The 21,586-nt window shown below is 41.5% G+C and overlaps 1 protein-coding gene across 1 annotated transcript in view; it reads right to left on the bottom strand.

Moving 5' to 3' along the window:
• Positions 1–1,071: 1,071 nt before the first annotated feature.
• skib (v-ski avian sarcoma viral oncogene homolog b) overlaps positions 1,072–21,586 on the bottom strand; it is a 35,059-nt gene continuing 14,544 nt past the window's right edge. The window contains exons 2-7 of the mRNA XM_028575837.1: positions 5,869–5,982; positions 5,524–5,627; positions 5,176–5,411; positions 3,700–3,974; positions 3,345–3,575; positions 1,072–3,203 (exon numbers count right to left, since the gene is read on the bottom strand). Of these exons, the coding sequence (XP_028431638.1) occupies positions 2,982–3,203; positions 3,345–3,575; positions 3,700–3,974; positions 5,176–5,411; positions 5,524–5,627; positions 5,869–5,982 (1,182 nt within the window). The 3' untranslated portion in view covers positions 1,072–2,981. The remainder of the gene's footprint in view (positions 3,204–3,344; positions 3,576–3,699; positions 3,975–5,175; positions 5,412–5,523; positions 5,628–5,868; positions 5,983–21,586) is intronic.

The raw sequence follows: 21,586 nt of genomic DNA, 5'->3' as shown, positions 1-21,586 counted from the left end.
TGATCCAGTGTCGCAGCCATAGGTTCTTCTATATTTATTTGTTTGCACTGAGAGAAGGCTCGCAGAGAAAGAGTGTGCAACATGTGTCAGTCACTAAATCTTCCTCAAGCTGTAATCCTTGAGCGAGGCTTCAGCCTTGCTTTCATGGAGGGATTTTCACGCAACCAGTAAGCCTCTGAAGAAAGAGAGTGGGACAGGAATAGTGCTAATATTCTTTTTACTGCACTCATGGAAGTCCTCAGACTTAGAGATAAAGAATACTATATAAATTGTAGTAGATTTAATAAACTGCTTGTAGGATAGACAGTGTCATGATTTAAGGTAATGACAATAACTGGTGCATTTGGCTATTAACAAGCTTGAGCTATTCACCCTTCAATTGTGTGCAATGATTTCCCTCTAGAGGCAACTGTGTGACATGCAATATACTTATAAGTATGTATATCATATCATATTCAGAATACAATAATAGGAGCTGTTGAGCTCTTGAATCCATTTAGCGTTAATGTTAACATTGTTAATGTTATTAGTAATGTTATTAGTAACCTTCATCTGTTGAGATAACAAGTCTACAGACATGTTAGTGGCTCTGTGTGGCTGTACCTAGGCAGCACTGTGCTTTGAGCTAAATGCTAACATCAGCATGCTAACATGCTCCCAATGAAAATGCAAACATGCTGATGTTTAGCAGGTATATTATCTATGTTCCCCATCTTAGTTTAACATGTTAGCATGCTACCATTTGCTAATAAGCACTAAACACAAAGTACAGCTAATGATTTAGTATTTGACTAATTTAAATGTTGACCTGATGGTGGCACTAAATGAAAAGTTAGGGGATCACCAAAGTTATTAGGATACATTGTCTGGGGACCATGAATGTCTGTAACAAATTTAATGTCAATCCATCTAGTTGTTGAGCTATTTTCGTCTAGACCAAAGTGGTCGACCCATTGGCCAACATTGCCCTCCGTAGAAATACAAATAAAAAGATGAATCCACACTCACAAACATGCACCAACACTGTTTCCATTGTGGTTACAACAGAAAAAAACACTTCTCAGAATGGCGTAGGATTGATTTAGATTTTAATGGGTATTATACAGGTTTTCCGAAGGAAAAGAAAACATTTAAACAAGAGGCAAGTGAAACCCCACTTCCAAACCAAAACTACAACAGCATCAGCTAACAAAATGGATATTGCTATCACACTGTACCCAACAAATACTGAGCGAGGGTATCATAAGTAATGATAAGACATAAAAGTGTTTCTTGTCTAAAATATATGAGAGCACCTAAGGATGAAACCAATAGAAGGTGTCCCTTCTACTTTATCAGAGGGAGCTGGAGGTGCAGAGATTTCAAATCCATTTTTCAGTTTTTGGTCTGTGGTGTAAAATATACTCTATAATTCATCAAATAATAAAGATCTTCTCAAATAAACAAAATCAAGGGACAAATGATAATATTCCGTTGGTGTGTCAAACCTAGAAAAACTGATTGGTTCACAACCATTGATGGTTTTTATTCTCCTTATTTAAACCAACAGTTTCATCCATTCTGCTAAATGCCCTGTGATTGCAAGATACTCAGGGATACAACAACAAAATTGGAGTTTTGCAAATCCAAATATAGTGTCTTTTTGGTTTCAAGTAAGAGCAAAAAATAATATTCATAATCAATTTAAGTCTGGAGCAAGCAAACATACTGACAAATATCTTATTTACAATATTGTATTTACATCAGAGGATACTGGGGGAAAGTGTGTTTAAATTCAAAGTTCATGTTAACTTGTGTTTTGAAAAATGTAACAGGGAGTACAATGCACAATGCAAGGTTCTTTTCTTTAAAAAGTGCAATTCCTTTTCTTTAAGTAAAAAAATATATATCCATACTTTGTATATATGTAGAAATGTTGTTCATATAAACAGCATTTGTTGATTTAAGAGCCCTAAAACCAGTGACTAAAAATGAATGCTTTCTGTTGATAGGCAGCAAATTATTATTATTATTATTATTATTATAGAATATAAATTATTTTACAATACTCAATAGAAAATCAGAAGTACCGCATTTCAACAAAAACAGATAGCTATTGAAGTTTGATTTCTTTTAGGAGGGCATTTGTAGATTTATCTGCACTAATGTGGGCAAGAATATTTGCTATTTATCACATGGTCTGGTTGCAAAAACATTACTGGAAAACAATGTTCAAACAACAAATAAAGTTTCAACATAATATTAAAAAGTAACACTTTCATAAAATATCTAAGCACTAAACAGTGGTGGACCTGAAGGCAGCCCACGTACAGTAACCTCCAATACTTCAGGTTTATAAAATACAAAAGGTAGACAAGCTGGTATACATGCGTACATGTTTGTATATGGATGTTTGTTTCTTGCCTGTGGAATAACGGTGCTGCGCAAGCAATATTTCTCAGAAAGTACATCCTCTACACAGTTATAAAAAGCAAGCCGATATTAAAAGTAAATAGTGGTAAACTGGTGTCTGTTGTTTCCAGTGGTCTGCAATGACACCTTTGAGTGTACCAATAATTTGTGGCACCAAGAGTTTTATCATCCACTCAACATGTTTCTTCCCTTCATATTCAAGTAGTGTTATGTGGCTATATTTGCACATCTTAGAATAGCTTATACCAAAATAAGATCCTTGGACAGCGTCAGGTGTCTAACCAAGAGCTCTGACGTCACTGGAGAGATGTGGTCATCACTGAAAAAAGTCTTTCTTAAATTCACGCTCTACAACATGCTCAGACATCATGCTACTTTCCAGTTCATTTCATAAAATTCATATATTGTCATAATAAAACTGATTTATATCATATCATATTATATATGACAGATTTTTCCTCTACAAAACTGACTTTGCAGTTTTTGTTTCCCTAACAGGAGGTGCAACAAAGTCCTTAACCATGCTCCTTTTATATTGAGTCTCTTTCTCCAGGTCTGAACGTGCAACTTTAGGATCCATTGGTGTGTTGCGTGGTCTGTCTATGTGCGTCTGTGTTTGCGTCCTTAGGGTCTCCAGGAAGGCTGCTGTCAACCTGCAGGGCCAGCTGGGTTTGCAGGTCTTTAACAACACTCTCCAGGCTCTGCCGAGCTTTTCTCTCCTGCTGAAGCTCCCGCCTCAGCTGCTCACGATCAGCTTCTGCCTGCTGTAGCTGCACATGCAACTCTTCGATCTGCAAAACACAACCCAAAACAGACAGCAGTCAGTATAAATGAAACACAAATACAAAGACAGGATTGAAAAAAATAACAAATAAACAAAGTATATATACTGGTGGTTGTGGTGAGGACGGGTATGTTGCGGACAATCTTACCTGAGTGGAGTACTTGACCCGGAGACGTTCAGCCTCACAGCCTTTGTCACAAACTCGCAGCTGTCTCTCCCTCTCCAACTCTCTCTTCAGCCGCCCACAAGACTCCTCCGCATCCCTCATCTTCCTCTCCCAATCCACGCGAAGGCGTTCGATCTCCTTCCGCAGGTTGCGCTTGGCTTCGATGGCCTCACGAAGACGGCCTTTCTTTGCCACCCTTACAAACTCCAATTCCTGTAAAAAAAAAAACACACAAAAAAACATCAAAATCATGTCATGTTTCAAAATTTTTTTTTCTTTTTTAGAAGTTACTGTCATTCCTATCACATAGTATTTCACAGGAACAGGATGTGAATACCTGCTGAAGACTGCGTTTAGCTTGCACAGCAGCAGCCAGCTTCTCCTCCTGCTTGACTCTCATCTTGATAATCTCCTGCAGGAGTTTTTCCCGGGCCTCTTTGGTGTCCGTGCCTCCGTACAGCATCTGTCTCAGGGTGTCCACCTCTGGGCCAACAGTCCCCGACAGCCAGCTGGGTCCCTCCTTTGGTACAGCAACACTCTGAGGGGTCAGAGTCTGAGACACACTGGTGAGGGCGGACGGAGGAGAAGCAAGCGAGGAAGCTGGCACTGGACCTGACGGAGAGAGAGTTTTAACATTATTAGGACAGCCATTGCGTGAATACTATTGTGTTTACTGTTTCAACCTCTGCTCGCTTGTTAGCTATTTTTCATACTCTCTTAAGGCTCTGACACACCAACCCGATTATTGTCTGTCAGTCTGGTGAGGTCGGTGACTCGAGTCTCTTCGGTGTGTTCCGTGCCGTCGTCAGTCGGAGGAGCCATCGTTATCCATTTTGGCCGATTTGACTTGTTGAATCAGCCAGTGGGCAGTCGGACTCAATGACCAATCTGATTGGTGGAGGGCTAGCCCTTGACTAGCGAATCAGTGCTTCTTCCGCAAGAAGAAGCCCGAAAGCTGACAACGCCAGTATCTTCTTATTGCTAGCCATCGTATTTTCTTCTGTTCAGCGAGTAATGACAACAACGATCCTTCTTGACTACTATCAACACTCTGTGATGAAAACAATGACTGACGACAGCGTGCTCTGTGTTTACTAGGTCTAGAGAGATGTTCCGTCATTTCCGGTTAAAATGTTTTGGCCAAAAATACAGATAGCGCCGCCTGCTGTTATCGAGACGTATTACGTCTCGCACACGCGCAGAACGTATGCTCAAGTCGGGGTCACTTTGTGTGTTCCGAGGCACTTTTTTGAGAGACTGCCTTTTCCGACTGCCTTTTCTGCCGATGGTCGGCCGTCGGGTTGGTGTGTCAGAGCCTTTAATTGCAATATGTGGTGTTCAGGTTTTACACCTGACACAATATGTGGATATAACTATTTATTTATTTATTTTAATCGTAATTTATATCTTAGTTGAGTTAGTTGAGTTATTCTATAATCTTTCCACAACTGGCAACTGCGGAAGTACCTCACTGTGATAAAGCATCCATACAGAAATTTTTTCACAGCTGCATGTTTCAGCAAAAAAAACTAAGCATGAAACTAAAACTAAAGCTTCCTCTCTACAGCTCCTGTTGCAAAAGATTACAAAGCAATAAAGTTAAAAATCTGCACTTTTTCTTGTATTTCTTCCAATAAACACCAGGTGGTGCAGTTGTACAGGAATCACCCTGACCCAGCTCTGCTGCGGCTCATGTCCAGTGGGGCTTACTGTGTAATACAAGTTGTAACTGTGAAACCTGTGTCTAATATTAACTGACTCTTGTAGTGTTTCTCTGGATTATTACAATCTCTAGGTGATGGGTGGTACTCACGATCATCACAGTCGCCCACATCAATCTCTCCATCTGTGTCCATGTCTTCCGCTGTACAGGGGGGGGGCATTTTTGCTGCAGGTTGTGCGTCTCCATTATGCAGCTCCTGCGGCAGCCTGGAAATGGCTGCGGGTCCCCTGCCAGGAGTGTGGCTGTCCCTGGGATGGACTGGAGGGGCCAGGGGAGCTGCTGTGAGATTGGGAGCTGCCAAAGTCTTGTTACTTTTTGAGTAGGATCTGTGGAGGCAATACAGGTCCATTTAAAGCAATTCATTGGTTATAATGGACGATTTCACAAATATTGTCTCTTTAAAACCAAAACTATCATAGCTTTCATCAGATGACTCACCTCTCCACCTCATTCTGAGTAGCTGATTTCTCTTTTTCTTCTGCTTTAGGAGACCAGGGGCGGAAAGCAGAGGGCCTCTGTTTCAGTTGGACTTTTTTCAGATCCTGGAACAACAAACAAAACAATAAACTTGGGAAAACTCACAGTAAAATACCACTAGAATATTAAATCAGCCGTGACGAACAAACTCAAAGGCCCCGCTTCATTTAACAAGGCTGAATGATGAGAGGTCATAGGTGATAATGTGATGATTTAAAAGAACAATGGTTTTAACTCCCTTTTGACTTTTGATCTTAACAGCAAATCCGGTTTCACACTGGCAACATGCACAGACAGCGGACAAACCTTGTGTGCAGAGTTTGACAGCGACTGTAGCCAGTCGGGTTTCCTGTCTTTGTCAGCTGATGGAGATTGTAATTCGTCGAATTTAGACCTCTTGGCTGGGACCGGGCTCGGAGACTGAGGAAAGGAGAGAGAATAGACAGTTAATCATCGAGATCCTCACAGAGATAAAGTACAGATTTTCCATCATGGAGTGTTCAGTGGATATTTCAGGAGCCTACAAATTCTAAAAAAATGCTAGTCTGACTGTAAATGGCATTAATCATAAGCAACACACAAATTTGTCTGAACATGGTGTGACTTTTTACAGCTTTACAGTCACAGAGTCACAGAAAGAAAAAAAAAATAGACAAACAGAAAAGAAGTCACAGAGAGACAAGGGGGATAGAAGATGTGTCTGTGTAAGCGTTCAGTCTCTGAGCTTGGCATGTCTGCATGTTTGTGTGTGTGTGTATGTGTGTGTGTGTGTGTGTGTGTGTGTGTGTGTGTGTGTGTGTGTGTGTGTGTGTGTGTGTGTGTGTGAGCAGGGCTTTAAGCTGAGCAGACACTCAAGCTGGTCTGGCTGGCAGCCAGTAGGGCTACATTGCTCCCTGCCAGGCAGTGGAGGCGCCATCAGGTGGAGCAGATCAACTGCCTGAACCACAGAAATATTGCAATATAGAAACAGAGAGAGACAGAGAGGGAGACAAATTAAAGTAATTGCACTCAGATCTGACAGACGATTGAGTTGAAGTGTTCGGAGAGAGTTCAGGGAGGGCTATGGAGGCATGAAATGTTTGAGGGAAACTGCACTTAGAAAACCTGGGGTGGGAAGCATCTGCCTTGTTAAGTGCCACAAAATACAGAATCTCGAGAAGCCCTGATTTATATATTGTATGTCTGTGTGTGTGTGTGTGTGTGGCAAGCTGTAAGACCATGTGTCGAGATAGCTAACCTCTGCAGCCCTCAGGTCTGCACTTGTCAGACAGAGGATGTGTTTACCTAGGTAGGCACAGAGGCCAGCACAGACCTGCCTGCTACTCTCTTACTCACTACTATGACATTCTGCCTCCAGGAATGGCAAACACCCCCATCTCCTTGTCTGCGTGCACGATTCAAGACAAATGATTACTCTGTCTACATTCAAAATCCTCAATGGAAAACACTCCTGGGTTGCGTGTAGTTGTGAAACCTTAATTGCTGCTCCACTGTAATCACCTCAAGATGGAAATTAATGACAAACCTCATTTAGTATTAAGCAAGAAGCTTGGCTGGTAATGAATCACGTCTCACAGCTTTTCTACATGAAGCCAGCCACTGCGTGAGTGTGTGTGTGTGTGTGTGTGTGTGTGTGTGTGTGTGTGTGTGTGTGTGTGTGTGTGTGTGCACACGCAGCTATGAGTGGGTGGCGGGACGCGTGGGGAGGTGGGTGGGTGCGGGCTTGGACTTGCATATGTGTGTGTGGGAGGATATGTGTGTGTGTGTAGGAGTGTATGTCTGGTAGAGTGTGCTCAAGAGTGGAAGTGTTAGTCAGATCTGGCACTGTATACCTGAAGTAGGTAGTGCTGCAACAAAGAGTTGTTGGGTTGAGTCTACAAATCTGCAAGAGTTTTAATAATCATTTGAATTAATCGTTTGGGTAATTTACCAAGAATAAATAATATCTATTATCTGGGTCAAGCTTTGATAATGTGAACATGTGATAATGTAAAGTGTTAGTCTCAGATTTATATTATTGTAAAATTAATATCTTTGGGTTTTTGACAGTTGAACAGATAAAACAAGCAATTTTAAGACATCGCCTTGAGCTCTGGGAAATTGTGATCAATGTTTTTCACTATTTACTTTAACCCCCCTATTTAGCATTTATAGGCAGTACATTAAGATGTGATGAATAGTTTATAATACACTGTGGTTGTAAGCAACTATAACTCCTTCTGTGGTCACCCATAAGTGAAGGCTGAAGTATAAACAGATAATGAATGACAATAAATAAATAAAATAGTAAACACAGTTGTAATAATATTACATTAAATTATGTCTTCATGAGAGATCAGCTAACTACATTATAGTGGTATAAACTATTTCTTCAATGTTTATATACTGCTTAAAATAAAAATGTATTATGCCACCTTCTCATGTCTACTCTGCCTTTTCATACTGTTACTTCATACTGGTTTCTGCTTCATTACATGTTTGTCTGGACACTCCCCTCACGTCTCCCTGACTCACAAATGTCTCTACCTGTCTATCCAGTAACCACATTACACACACCCCCCGTTCTCACACACACACGCATGCAGGCACGCACGGATGCACACACACACACACACACACACACACACACACACACACCGTTTGTTTATGCTACTGTAGGTCAATTATTTTAACCCAGACCTCCTGTGGACTGAATCCTGCTCAGCAATGGTGACTCGACCCCTCACCTGCCTGACTCAAGGCCGGTGGTTTTCTAAGAACTGCTGCCCTGGTGTAATCTGACTCTGTAATTACTGGCGTGACTGTTGTTTTCCAGACAAAAGGATGTCTGCCTGTCTGGTACTATTTCTACCCTGAGGTTTACAGCTCCAGGAAGGCTAAGAGTGCTAGACATAATAGAGTCAGAAAAACAGACACTCCCAGACACCACAAGGGACCTGCTGGCTAAATCTGACACTGACCTCACAGGAGAGCAGCCGCACGGGCTTAACTCACCACCACATCATAGACATAGCATGGCCACGGAGTCATAACACCCTCCTCACACATCCTACTGCCGAGCAGGTCCCACTGAGCCAGATGATAGGACATCCCTCTCTCTCTCTTCCTCTCCCTCTCTCACTGGTAAGAGAGGGAGACTTCCTCTGAGGAGTTTGCTTTGGCCGAGTCCCTTGTGGGAACTGAGTCTTGAGTGGGAGGGGGGTTGGGCCAGGGGAGCAGGACCACAGAGGAAGCACTGAGCTGAAGGAATGTATACTTGAAGGCCAAGTACAGCCTCTCCTTTAAGACTCCATTCAAGCATTGCCCTTTTCAACTCGCTATTGTATGATATTTCTTTGAGGCGGTGTAATAAAGGAGCGTTTCAAAGCAAACCTGTAGGCTAAACAGGGTCTAATAGCAGCTGGGCAAGAGTAGACATGCTTTATTTTTTAATTAGTGCCATATAATAGCATGGTAATACCAGGATAAGCCCCAGCTATTTTCATGCTGGCATGGCAGATAATCACTGAGAAACACACCACAACACAACACATCACATCGCAAACATATCAATGTCTATTCGAAGAGCAGAGCGTTTGACCTGCTTGAAGAACAATGTGTCAATATTGTGCTAACTGGAGCGTGATGGAGCTTTTTCACTTGAACATGGAGCTAATCAACACTATTTGTTTATTGAACCCTGATGCAGTAAATCTGGGACCAAACCAGGGCTGGCGATTGTTGGTACGCAGGTCGAGATTAACCAGATAGATATCTTAAACTTGGTTTGTTAAGAGTGAGCATCACTACTACTACTACTACTCACATATTTTCTTAAAAACCTCTGAAGGTAGCTAGTCATGTAGATAGTTTTGGTTTTACTTGCCCAGGTTTTAAGACATTCAATTGACTTTCATTTGGGGGGCTCAGTATTACAAAAATGACATTTAAAAACATCAACAACCTGTCTTTCCAGAAAAGGTGCCCACAGAATACACTGCGAACACTTTTAATCAGGAATAATTATTTGGTCAAAAGTAGTTTCAATTGCCATCAGGGACAGATGAGTAGAAGAGTGGGAAGAAGACAACTTCAATCAATCTCTGACTATTGTGTTTCTTGCCCTGCCAGACGTTTGTCTCAAGTTTGATACCACTCTCACGTCTGTACAGTAAATATGAAGCTACAACCAAAAATGACAAGAGGGCACTACCCCTAAACAAACAAGATACAACCTGTCACTTTTTGAGCTTTGGAGGTGCTGGTAGACAGACTTGTATGCCTCTGGACAGAGCCTGGCTCGCTGTTTCCCCCTGTTTCTAGTCTTTATGTTAAGCTAAGTTAGCCGGCTGCTGGCTGTAGATTACTTCCCAAATGTTGAACTATTCCTCTAATAACTTCAACTACCTATAAATCTTATAACAGCAGGTTAAATCGAAATCTGTTGTGGCGCTAAAAAAAAGAAGAAATTGTCAAGAAATAAAACACGGGGCAATAGTTATCTCGTGAGACAAAAATAGTTTCATCAGCTGAACTTCCTTGGGCAACAGTCATACAGTACCAACGCATGCTGCATGATAATGTGGCATTAAGGAAAGTGCACAGCAACAAGGTACAACAGTTTCAGATTACGTCCTCTTTTTCCCTCTTAAACCCCTGAATGTAATCCCCAGATCGACATGTGCTTAGTGGGGCGCTGTCTCACTCAAGGGCACAGCAACTGGCATGGCACGCACGGGTAACATCCTTAGTTGGAAGTGAGAGAATACTAGTTTTAGTAATCTGATCCCTGTAGTTTGGTGAGGGTGTTCACAGGGATGCCTTGAGCTCTCTATTCAACTCTCACTGCATAAATTGTACGACAGTCTCTTGATTTATATAAAGCCCTGTGGTCACTTTTGTAACAGCTGGGGGAAAATTATTGGTGTCTGCCCAGAATATCCCTGAAACCTCATCCCTACCTACAGCTCAAGCTCCCATTTCCCCGCGCTAAATCTTAGCTTAATTTATCAATTTATTCTGTCTCTGATGTGTCCAGTTTTAAGGATATATTGTTTATGTAGCTGAACTAAGCCATGAGAGTATATGGACACACAAAGAGAGCTGCAGGGCTTGGCATAAGTTCGGCATTACAGTAAATCTTATTGGATTGCCCTAATTGTCTTTGGGATTGAGACTTGATGAGGTCTGAGGAGGACGAGCTGCTGCTCCTAAAGGTGGAAAATATCTCATCAGGTCCACACAGTTTGACACATACAGCTTAAAGGCAGAAGAACATTTGCATTTGTTAACCATTCATAAAGCGAGCTGTGTGTGAAAGAAGTAATGCTACACAAGATCTAGGGACCCCAGTGGAACCAGTTAGGGTAAATTATACAGAACACTCTTGTATGTTTGTTATTTTACTACAGCTAATTCTGTCTACTCATTATATACATCTACTGCATGCATGTCTGCCACCCCTGTTTGCCTTTTCTGAGGTTTTTCTCAGTTTTTTTTCATGCCAACTTTATTTAGCTTTTCTGTACGTTAACTGTGTCAATCTCAGGATATAGGGTTGTGAAGCGCTCTGATGCAAATTTGTGATTTTGAAGTGGAAGAAGTATTTAGGTCTTTCACTTAAGTAGAAGTAGAAACTTGTACTTAAAGTATCAAAAATAGAAGTGCTCAATTGAGAAACATGGTCTGTATGAGTATTATACTATTGTATTATTAAGTTATTATTGCATTAATGTGTAATTAGCGATTTACAAGAGTATTTTACCTATTTCTGATGCATTCAGTTCAAGAGTTTGAAGACTTCAAGGTCTGAAATTTAGACTTGATAAGATGGAGAATGTTATGCAGTGAAGACATACTGTACATGTATTATTTTGTCTTTAATTCACTTCACTCAATGCAATCATACATTTTACAAACATGAATTCAAACTATTAAGACACACTAAACTCTCTATAATCCTTTGATGACATGTTTCATTTCTACTTTCTGCGTCATAGAAAAAAACCTGTTTCCGATTGAAGTCAATTCCCTGAAAAGATCATCTCGCTGGTGCAAGCAAACAAAAAGAAAGATTACTGCACTACTGCACGGCAAGAAATGAATTCCAATTCAGGTCCAAACATGGCAACCATAACAACATGGACATGCCCGCCTGCATTTCTTACAGTATGTTGACAGTGGTGTCCAAATCACTCTCTCTCTCTCTCTCTCTCTCTCTCTCTCTCTCTCTCTCTCTCTCTCTCTCTCTCTCTCTCTCAGAGGATGACCTCACAGTACAAAGGGCTCATAAGTCATTTTGACAGACATGGAAACCCTAGACTAAAAGACACAAAACAGATTTCACCGCAGATTATACATTATGAGCATGTTTGGTATGGTTGTGAGGCAAAGTTATCTTAGGAAATGAAACTACTCTCTGACTGGTGTATGTATAGACGCGCATAGCGCCAAATTCAGAAGATAGTTGCCTGAGCCCCCCTTGCTGTACTGTTAGAATTATGGAATTAAACATCAGAATACATGATCTGAGGGAAGACACAAGGCTTTTTCTGAAAACCAATAAAGGCACACACACACACACACACACACACACACACACACACACACACACATGCACACATAAACGCACACACAAACGCACACACAATCCCTTTATGCTTCTATTCACATTTAGCACAGTTGTAATGTGGGAGCAGCTGCAGTTAACAGGAGGCCGGAGGAGATGAAGGTTAACGAGAAAGACAGAGGAAGAGCAAAGACAGACTGGAGCTGACCTATGTTCATGGAATTTAATTTTGTGCACCTGAAGGGTAAAATGAATTCTTACATGAAAAGTATTCACGTAACTTTCAGGAACATCATGATTAAAAGAAGAAAAGGCTTCTGCGAATTCATGAAGAAATTAGATTCAAAAGTCAATTACCAATTTAGTTTTGGTCGATTCTAGGTTCAAAACATCTCACTGTAAGTGAGTAGAAGGATTTTATTTTTCTCTTAAAGCTTAAAGCCAAAATGAAATATTTAGTCATGTAAATATTAGGTATTTGATTTCTTCCCTTCTGCATCCTCTATTCAAGCGTATCCATTGATTCAAGAAAGAGCTCTGACCATGGTAGTTTTAGCTGCAACACTACTGGAATACACAATGGGGATTCAGATCGTCTCTTTGCTCTTGAATTGAATTAAGGGAAAGCTGTGAGAAAGTCTTTGTCAGGGCGACTAAAATGGTTTCCAGGTAAGTGTGTGCAAGAATACTTCCCACACTTAAAATAGAGAAATTATCACCGCATTCCAGTTAGTTTCACTGTTGGTCCAAAATTAAAAAGAAATTTATTTATTTTTTATTTTTTCATCATGAAGCAATGTTGCAGAACATTTGTGTGGCTGTTTACTGACTTTTATACGTGTTTGCGTGCCTTAACAGAACTTGAGCTCTGCTGTGCAGCAGTGCCAACGCAATCTTTGCCGTGCAAGCTTAATCCCTTTGCATTGCACTGACACTCATCTGACTCTGTGCCGGTGATGCTTCTCTGTGTAATTAAATGATATATAACTTACATTTATTTGGATTTATAATTTGTGACATATTTATAATTTACATAGTTTACAATGTTTTCAGATATTCTATCATTAAAGGTTGTAAAAAACAGATAAAGATGAGTAATGTCAACATGTACACCTCTTATCTACAATGTAGATAATTATAGCTTTATAATATATAAACAATATAGCTTTGGTTCAATAAGTCATATCTTGGACATCAGTGCCAGTTTATTTATGGTCAAAGAGGAACAAGGAATTGCTTTCAAAAAGTAAAATACTCCATTTGCTTACATAATTTGTATGAAACATCTTAGAATGTAAGGAGAGATTTCAAATAAAAAGATGTATTTCATGATAATGAAATATACGGCTATTTTAGGTGTGTTGAAACTACAAATATCATTTTCTCTGCAAATGCAGAATTCCGACCAAGGGAATTCATTTTTTCTTTTGCAAAAAATGAAACAAGAGATTTAGTATTGCACATGTATAAAGTTGGGGACATGCACAAGAAAAATATAAATAGAATCATCTAAATTGACGCTTGAGATATCCTATACAATCACTTTAAACAAATTATTTCAGGAACAAAAGATATCGATGGCAGAGTAATGAAAAAGACGAGTGAAAAGCTGTGGTTTCTTGTTGATGAAAAGCAACTCTGTTCCATCTGAGACAGTTGGGTGTGTTAACTAACCATCCGCTCATCAGAGGGCTGATGTATCCAGACTGAAAACCTCAGTTATGTAGTGATAAGCACATCCCTGCCTGTACGCAGGGAAGTGTGAGCCGCCATTCTTGCTGTTAGCACACTCCCTCTGCTCTACAACAAGTCAGCAAGTCCAGTGTCTGACTGGCTGGGTTTTAATCCTGCAGATTAATACTAATGCCATGGCAAAGAAGGCAGAAAGACGATTAAAATGTCACTGGATAACCTCTCTACAACCCAAACAGTAACGGCTCCAATTACACTGACCATTATATCACTCGCAGTACCTGGTACTGTACGACTCCTCTGCACCTCCCTCACAAGGCAGAGCCGGTGAAGGAGTCTGGAAAGGACGAGGCCTGGGAGACCGACGGAGGGGAGGGAAAGCAACTGCATGGGGACTGTCAGCTACAACAGTCTGGGCTCAGCCAAGGTCTAAACCTCCAGTGTCTGAGAGATTGACAGGCCAGATGGACAGTCAGATCTCCATGTTAAAAACAGACCACCTTTGTCCCTAATGACAAGAACTCAGATAGCACTTTATGTAGATATTCCCCTGCTACTATTGTTTTTTTAAAACATTTTAGTAATGAGAAAATTCATTTTCCATAAATGTGTAATCATTAAAGGGGATTTATCTGGCCATTATTTTGCTGTCTTCTCTTTCTTAACTAGATTACAGCTGCAAATAACTATTTTTTTAAATTATTGATTCATCCCCAATTATTTTCTCGATTAATCGATTCACTGTAAAATAATGAAAAATCTGGATCACAGTTGCTTGTTTTGTCCTAACAATCCACAACCCAAAAATAAAATCAGTTTATTATCAGATAGGACAGAGAAAAGCAGCAATTCAGAAGCTGGGATTGGAAAAACCTTTGCTTTAATAATTACTTTAATGATTAATTGATCATATACAAATAGTTGCAGATATTTTCTTCAGCTCCTGACTGGTCCCTCTTCCCGTTTCTAGGTCATCATGAGCATATATTGCAGACCAAATATATAACATACTTTCAGCAGACCTAGTGGTTTAAATAATTTAATTTGAGCAACAATAACCATCAGCACAGTAATACACAGCTAATTTAGCTGAGCCACATGACAACGTGCCCCAGAGCAGCAATTGGAGAGGAGGGCACTAGGGCAGGTGGCAGGTTTAGTTGGAAAGATGAAAATGGGATGAATACCAGAGGTTAAGAGGTGTAAAAGGGACGGGACGGGGGCAGAGGGGGGTTTCAGGGAGGAGGTCATAAAAGCTGTGAGAGGGCGAGGTGAAGTTAGGGTCACTGCTCACTCAGGGTTCCATGTGATGCCATTTCACCAACACAGTATATGTCCTGAGAACTGCTCAGGAGCTAATTGGTTGAACCAAGGTAATAAATCATGCTGAAATGTATAGATACCATTCTAGTCATTCTGTTGAAATGCTGCCTTTCTGGTCACCAGGTTAGAAAACCCTAATCTCTTCTCCACCACTGTTTCTAAAACCATTCAAACAATGAAATGCTATTGAAGTTAATGCGACACACACCTAATGTGACTTGTAAAGGCATTCTTTTGTTTAATTAGCTTTGAACTTCAAATTTAGCTTATAAGCTTGAAAGCCTAGGATCATAGCTTTTTATACAGCGCCATTACATACAAGGTATTTCTGTAATATTAGAAAGCACAACCAGGGAGCTGCGCTGTTTGAAAAGGACGAATGGTTCCATTCAGATAGACAGGAAACAGTAAGAATAAAAGACATTATATTAAAGAGCATAGGGAGTCTGACGTGGCTGAAGAGAATTACAGCTTGAGGAGAGAGTAAAAGAAATGGGTTTTTAAAACTGTTCAACCAATTAAATCAACGCATATTTAAAACTACGCCAGGAGTTATTGCCTCTGAAAATGTTCCCCTCACTTAGTCTGACGAGGGCCTCACAGTGCAAGTATGTGTTTACAGTAATATTTGAAAGAGATCAAATAGCATTTCACTTGTTTCCACTTGTTCAAGGAATTGTCTGTAAGGGAAATAGGGGATAAAACACCCACAACATCCGTTCCTAAGATCACACATTCCATCCTTAAACACTAGTCTTGTTTCCCTCCTCCGTTCATAGGAAAACATATCTGCTTACAGAAGTAAATAGGTGAGAGGGCTCGAGCCTCGCAGCTTCCATAAAATGAATACGAGTGCTCTAAAATGGAGGGCTGAGAGGGGCGGGTGGTGTACCGCAGCACCTCATGAATTCTGCAATTTGTCGTCTGTTTCTTGACTCTGAAAAAATCTTGGAAATGTCTTTTCCTGGATGACTTTATTGCACAAGAAACTGTTTTTCTCCATGGCAACCACATAACAGTAGAGTCCAACTAAGCTCTGACTCAACAAACAGAACTCCACAAAATACCCATTTCAGCGCCAGGGTTTTCCCCCCTTCGCCCAGCTTTCCTGCAAACTCTGCCTGAAACGGCTTTAAAACAGAGGCCGAATGATCGCACTGACCATAAATGAAGACACATGCTTGGATTAATCAGGGCACATTATGTGACATGCTACAGAAGATATGTGCAGGAAAACGGACTTGTGGGCTCCTGACGAGCCTCAGGTGCTGCATGGGTTAGGCTTTTCATGAGCCAGAGCCATGACACGTTCAGTACAGTAGGATGGCAGCAGCTGCGTACTGTTAACCTGCGGGAACCTCGCTTTAAGCAACAGCAGGTTCAGAACAAATACACCGGACAGAGCATTACATAAAAGTCTGTCTCTCTCTTGGTGGGCTGAGCTGCAAGGATGCAGGCACTTTGTGGAGCTAATGTAGCCGCTAACGGAAAAAGGCAGGCCAGGATTAGTGTTGCAGGCAGGCACAGGCCTCAGAGAAGGGCATGATGTGTGTGACTATGTAATCTCAGCAAAGAAAGGAGGACAGCAAAAAATGCAAACTAGCTATTGATAATCTTTATTATATTCATGATTTAAGAAGTCTTTTTTTTCATTTACTGTAAAGACAAAGTTATTTGAAGGAGACTTTAGGAGTTATCGTCCTCCCACCACCTGTCCTTGAATCATACTCATCACTTAGCATGCCAAGAGAGGATTTAGTTTGCTTCTTTCTCATTGGTGAACCGCCAACCTTCTTGTCTTGACTAGTTAAGGCCATTCCTAAGAAAACAGGACATGTCTGCTAAACTGTAACTTAAGACAACAGTGAGCTAGGCCACAGTTTCAGCTGCTGTCGAACAGCTGTAAGTCTGTTAGTGTGTGTGGTTGCTCTCAGTCTTTCAGAGGCTTCACCCTTGCAAAAGCACAGAATCAAACAAAATTATCCTTTATTTGTTGCATATAAGGTCATTGCAATGGGGCATGGGAGGCTGCCAACTTTTCTCTTTGCCTCTCCCATACTCCCCGTCTACCTCGTAGTGAGCACAGAGGAGTATGCGCAGGGAGGGGAGGCCCTACACAGGAACTCAATAATAACTTTCAGCAGTCTAGCCAGGAGGCTGGAAGCCCAGACTGCGGCTGTTCCCTCCTGTCCTCGTTCCTCCCTCCGCACAGCCCCACGCTCCTCCCTTCACTCCCCTCCTCCTTCTGGCCTGTGTCTGCTCCACAGGACTGATGCATTCTGCAGACAGGCCAGCGCTCTTAAAGAGACACAGGCCACATTTTTATCCACTGAATCACTGCAGTGGACGGAACCACTAAAGCAAGAGCAAAGTCCTTCATTTCCAGCCTCTCAATCAAGGGCCTAGGCTTTATTTCAGTCCTTTTCTTAAAGCTCGAGACTCTGACGTGACGCAAAATGTGAGTGAACAAACAGGCCGAAGTATGTTGAGAGGCTCTCAGTGAATCTCTGGCTGGATTCTTTCACTGTGGTTGCCTTTGAAGGTGTCTTTGATGCTTTATATACATTTTGTCAAGTGCAATCAATGTTCTTGGCAATGGAAGTATATTTAATGCCATTGTCATGATAATTTTTGGAGCCACTCCAAAATAGACCAGATAACTGACACGGACTCTGAAATGATGCTGCCACCACTGAGGTTGCTGCTATATAAATCGCCTCTGGTGTTACACTAGATTACACTGTGGTGTCTGCCTCAGAGGGAAACTAGGACTGTGTAGAAAGTAACAATTATTTGTATTATTGATTATTCTGTGAATTATATTTTCAGTTAATTGGTTAATTGTTCAGTATATAAAAAAGAATTCCACGACAATTTGCAGGAGCCCAAATGTCTTGTTTTGTCCAAAATCTAAAAATGTTCACTTTACTTTAATGTTAGATGAGGAAAAGCAGCAAATTCTCACATTTTAGCACCTCGAATCACCAAGCATTTCTACTTGAATGAATCACAACTTCACTATGTTTCAAATGTTTTGGTCTTAATGAGTGAAAATACCTTCCCTACACTTTCTATTCCCTCTACTTTATGAGGTGAACCCAGCAGGAGACGCCTAAATAGCGTGTGACTGAGCAGAGCCATGTTGAGCTCTATACCACAGAAAGGAAACGATTAAAAATTTATTAGAGTTGAGTGACACAGAAACCTACAAGGGCGTGCCTGCCAAACACACTCTCATTCTTTTGCTGTCAGCACTTTTGTGTCTTCATATACAAACTGTGAGAAAAAGAGGTCAATTTAACTTATCAAATACTACTACTCTTTTCATATTACACAACAGATATATGTACATACAGTGACATGGAAGCGTTAAAGTGGGTAAAACAGAGCTCAATAATGTTCTATTCCCTAAATATCTTGAAGGTTTTAAAGGGTTAACACATCTCAGCTGCAGCATAACAAAATATGAAATCTCTATGGGAGGTATCAGTGCCAGAGTCAGCAAAGCAGCACAGTCCTCTGCAATGATAACCCCATTCTGGAAAACCTATAAGGCTGCGCATCCAGCTTCGGATGGGCCGGACAGCTTCAGCTTAGGCTCTTGGAACTGGGAAAGAAATCTTCCAGTAGAACATAACTAAGACTCTCAGGAGTGTCTTCATCACAGAAATCTTCTCTCACAGGCCTCAAACTCCAGTATTTTCATGGCATAACAATGCTGTTATTCCCACTTAAGTCTGATGTGCAAAGAAAATAAAGCCACCACATGACTGTAAGGCTGTTTCTGGACAAAAAGAGAGAGCCTGGCTCTGTAGTCGTACGAAACAAGTTACTGTTCGTTACTCTGTGGTGTGCAGGGCTCTTTGAGAGGGTGACGCATACCCAAACAACACCAAGCCATTGAATCACCAGTGTTTACGCAGCCACATAATTCTGCACCATCTGTAGGACTCAGATCTGATCTTCTGCATAGCATAACAAGCTGACGGCAATGCAACAACAAGGGGGCACACACTAATGAGCTACCATCTTCTGAAACACTTTTACAGCCAGCTTATTAAATCAAAACAAAGATCTCTTTCCCAGAATATATCTTTATTCGCAGCAGTGATAACAGCTTCACGGTGATGTCCTCTCCTTTGGCCTCGAACTCTGAACCAACTGTCACCTCCTTCACCTTCCAAGGCAGATGCAGGATAAAAAGAAGGCAATGAACTTCTGACCTGTCATTCAGACTGCAGAGGAAGCTTTGCAGCTTGGGGGCAACCAGAGTCCACCATCCACTCTGTCTCTCCTCCCCTCGATGTCTCACCCTACCATCCCATAAACCCCCTCTAAAAACCTCCTGCTTCCCCTTTTATGGCTGCCAGATGGTGGGGAGGCCTCCGTGCCTCTGGACTTGCCTCTCCAGTCTAGTAAAACCAGTTGACCTCAGTAACATAAAAACGGCTATTTATGAAAAGGCTTGGAACAAAACACACAAACATCCTGCCACTGAAACAATCAAATGCCATCTCATCTCCCAAAGAGCCCTTTTACAAGATGAGAGCAGGACAGCAGAGACACCAATAGACGTGAACTGTTGCTCTGGGGTGGTGGTGAGGTCCAGATGTATCGACTACACCCAGGTACATTTTTTCTTCTTCTGTGTGAAGGGGTTTTATTTGCGTGCCTTGGGTGTGAGCGCAGGACTTTGGCAGCGTCTAAAATTCTCCCTGAGAAACGGAGAAGCAAAACAAACAGAGCCGTCTGCATTCAGGTTGAAGCTGAACCGCAGAACCACAGTCTGGCCTGCGGTTCACAACATTCTGTTCCAGCACTGACTTCACCTAAAACAAACACTCTCAAGACCCGTCCACCTCAGCCAAAGGGAGAGGAATCTGAAAAAAAGTTTAGATTGAAACTCGTTTAACAAATCCACTTTCTCACACAACTTCTTCTGCTGCTTCTCTGACCCATGTTTTCACCAAGTGCTGGGCAAATGTTTTCACTCACTTGTCACTTGTGTAGGAGTTGTGCCCTTTGACGGCACGCTCGGACTGAGTCCAAGGTTTGTGAGTGTGCAGAGTTGGGTGGGAAAGAGGGTTAAAAGGCCATATATCGCCTTGTTATGAAAGAGCAGTCCAAGCAATGGCTTCCTTTTATGGCAAATCAATTTAAGTGATTATCTGCTCTTCCAATAACAACTTTCTTCCCCCTCTGCTCACCTCAAATGCCCCTCCTTTTTTCTTCTTCCTTTATTTGTTTTACCGGTTGGAATCTACCATTTATGTCCTGCAATTCAACCTGACCTCCAGGCAACCCTTGGCGTGGCTGCCTAAGCCATTAAGGTAGCTGTGACTGTGGATTATTAGTGTGATAAAAGTTTACTGTCCCTCCAGCCACTCTGCATGGTTGCTGTTTGACACCTCTGGGAAACAAGTCTATAGGACCTTTCAAACAGCAGATTGGCCATGAGGGCATTTGGTGAGTTAGGCCAGCACACAAATACACTTAAGAGTGAAATCTTTAATTCAGACGAGTGACACAAGCAGCCAGGACAACAAACAGAATATAAGAAGTAACAGAGCAAACCAGCCAAGTCAGGATGGTGAATCAAAGTAGAGCATCCCCTGTGCGTTGGCTTTATGGAAATATGTAGACGAGAGGGCTTAGGGGGGTGGTGGTTGTCTGTGCTATGTTTTTTCCTGTGCGGCAGAAGTTGTGGGCAGCCGAGCTTACTGCAGCCTCAGCACTTCTCTCTATATTCTCCAGTTTCAAGCCAAGAGAGAGAACAAAGGCAGAGAGCTAAGCTGCTGCAGAGGTAATGAGGACAGAGGCATGCAGCACAGGAGTGTGTGCCCTCAATAACGAGTGCTGCTGCAGTCTATGATGGAGTCCTGTTGGACAGCAGGAATACAAATCCATGCAACTGCTGCTAGCAGCCACTCTGCCTATAGTCTACCCACAGACAGCAGTAACTGACTGACTGCAGCCCACCCCTTTTTACACTGCAGCTCTGTCTACCACAAAATGGAAACCACAGTGTGACTGGAATTTGCTTGGAGACACATTGAGATGCATGAAGTGAGACAGTAAAACTGTTTATTCCATTGGGATCCTTTAGCAATAAATTATCTAAGAGTCCAACATTTTTTTTAACTGTTTAAGTCGTTGCAAACAGATGAGTGGTTTCATTACATTACAGCAGACTTGTAGATGGCTTGAAAGAAATGTTACCATACAAAATAGTCAACGTGACAGAACTGAGGAAATCCACATTATTGCTAAAGGAGAATCCCAATTAAACTTGAGGACACACCCTTTATCTGTCTGCCAAAGTCTCTCCAGCTCACCAGTTGGAATCAATAATGTGATTAAGAGGGGAAAAAACAAGTGAAGGGGGGAATTTTACAGCAAAAATAAAACTTGGAATGGAGGTAGAAAAACTCCAAAAGGAGAAACATGCCTTTCCGGAGTTGG

The sequence above is a fragment of the Perca flavescens genome, chromosome 4 (genome assembly GCF_004354835.1).
Source record: "Perca flavescens isolate YP-PL-M2 chromosome 4, PFLA_1.0, whole genome shotgun sequence".
Classification (NCBI taxonomy): Eukaryota; Metazoa; Chordata; class Actinopteri; order Perciformes; family Percidae; genus Perca; species Perca flavescens.
The sequence above is the reverse complement of the archived record's forward strand: the minus strand, read 5'-3'. Positions and strand labels throughout refer to the sequence as shown.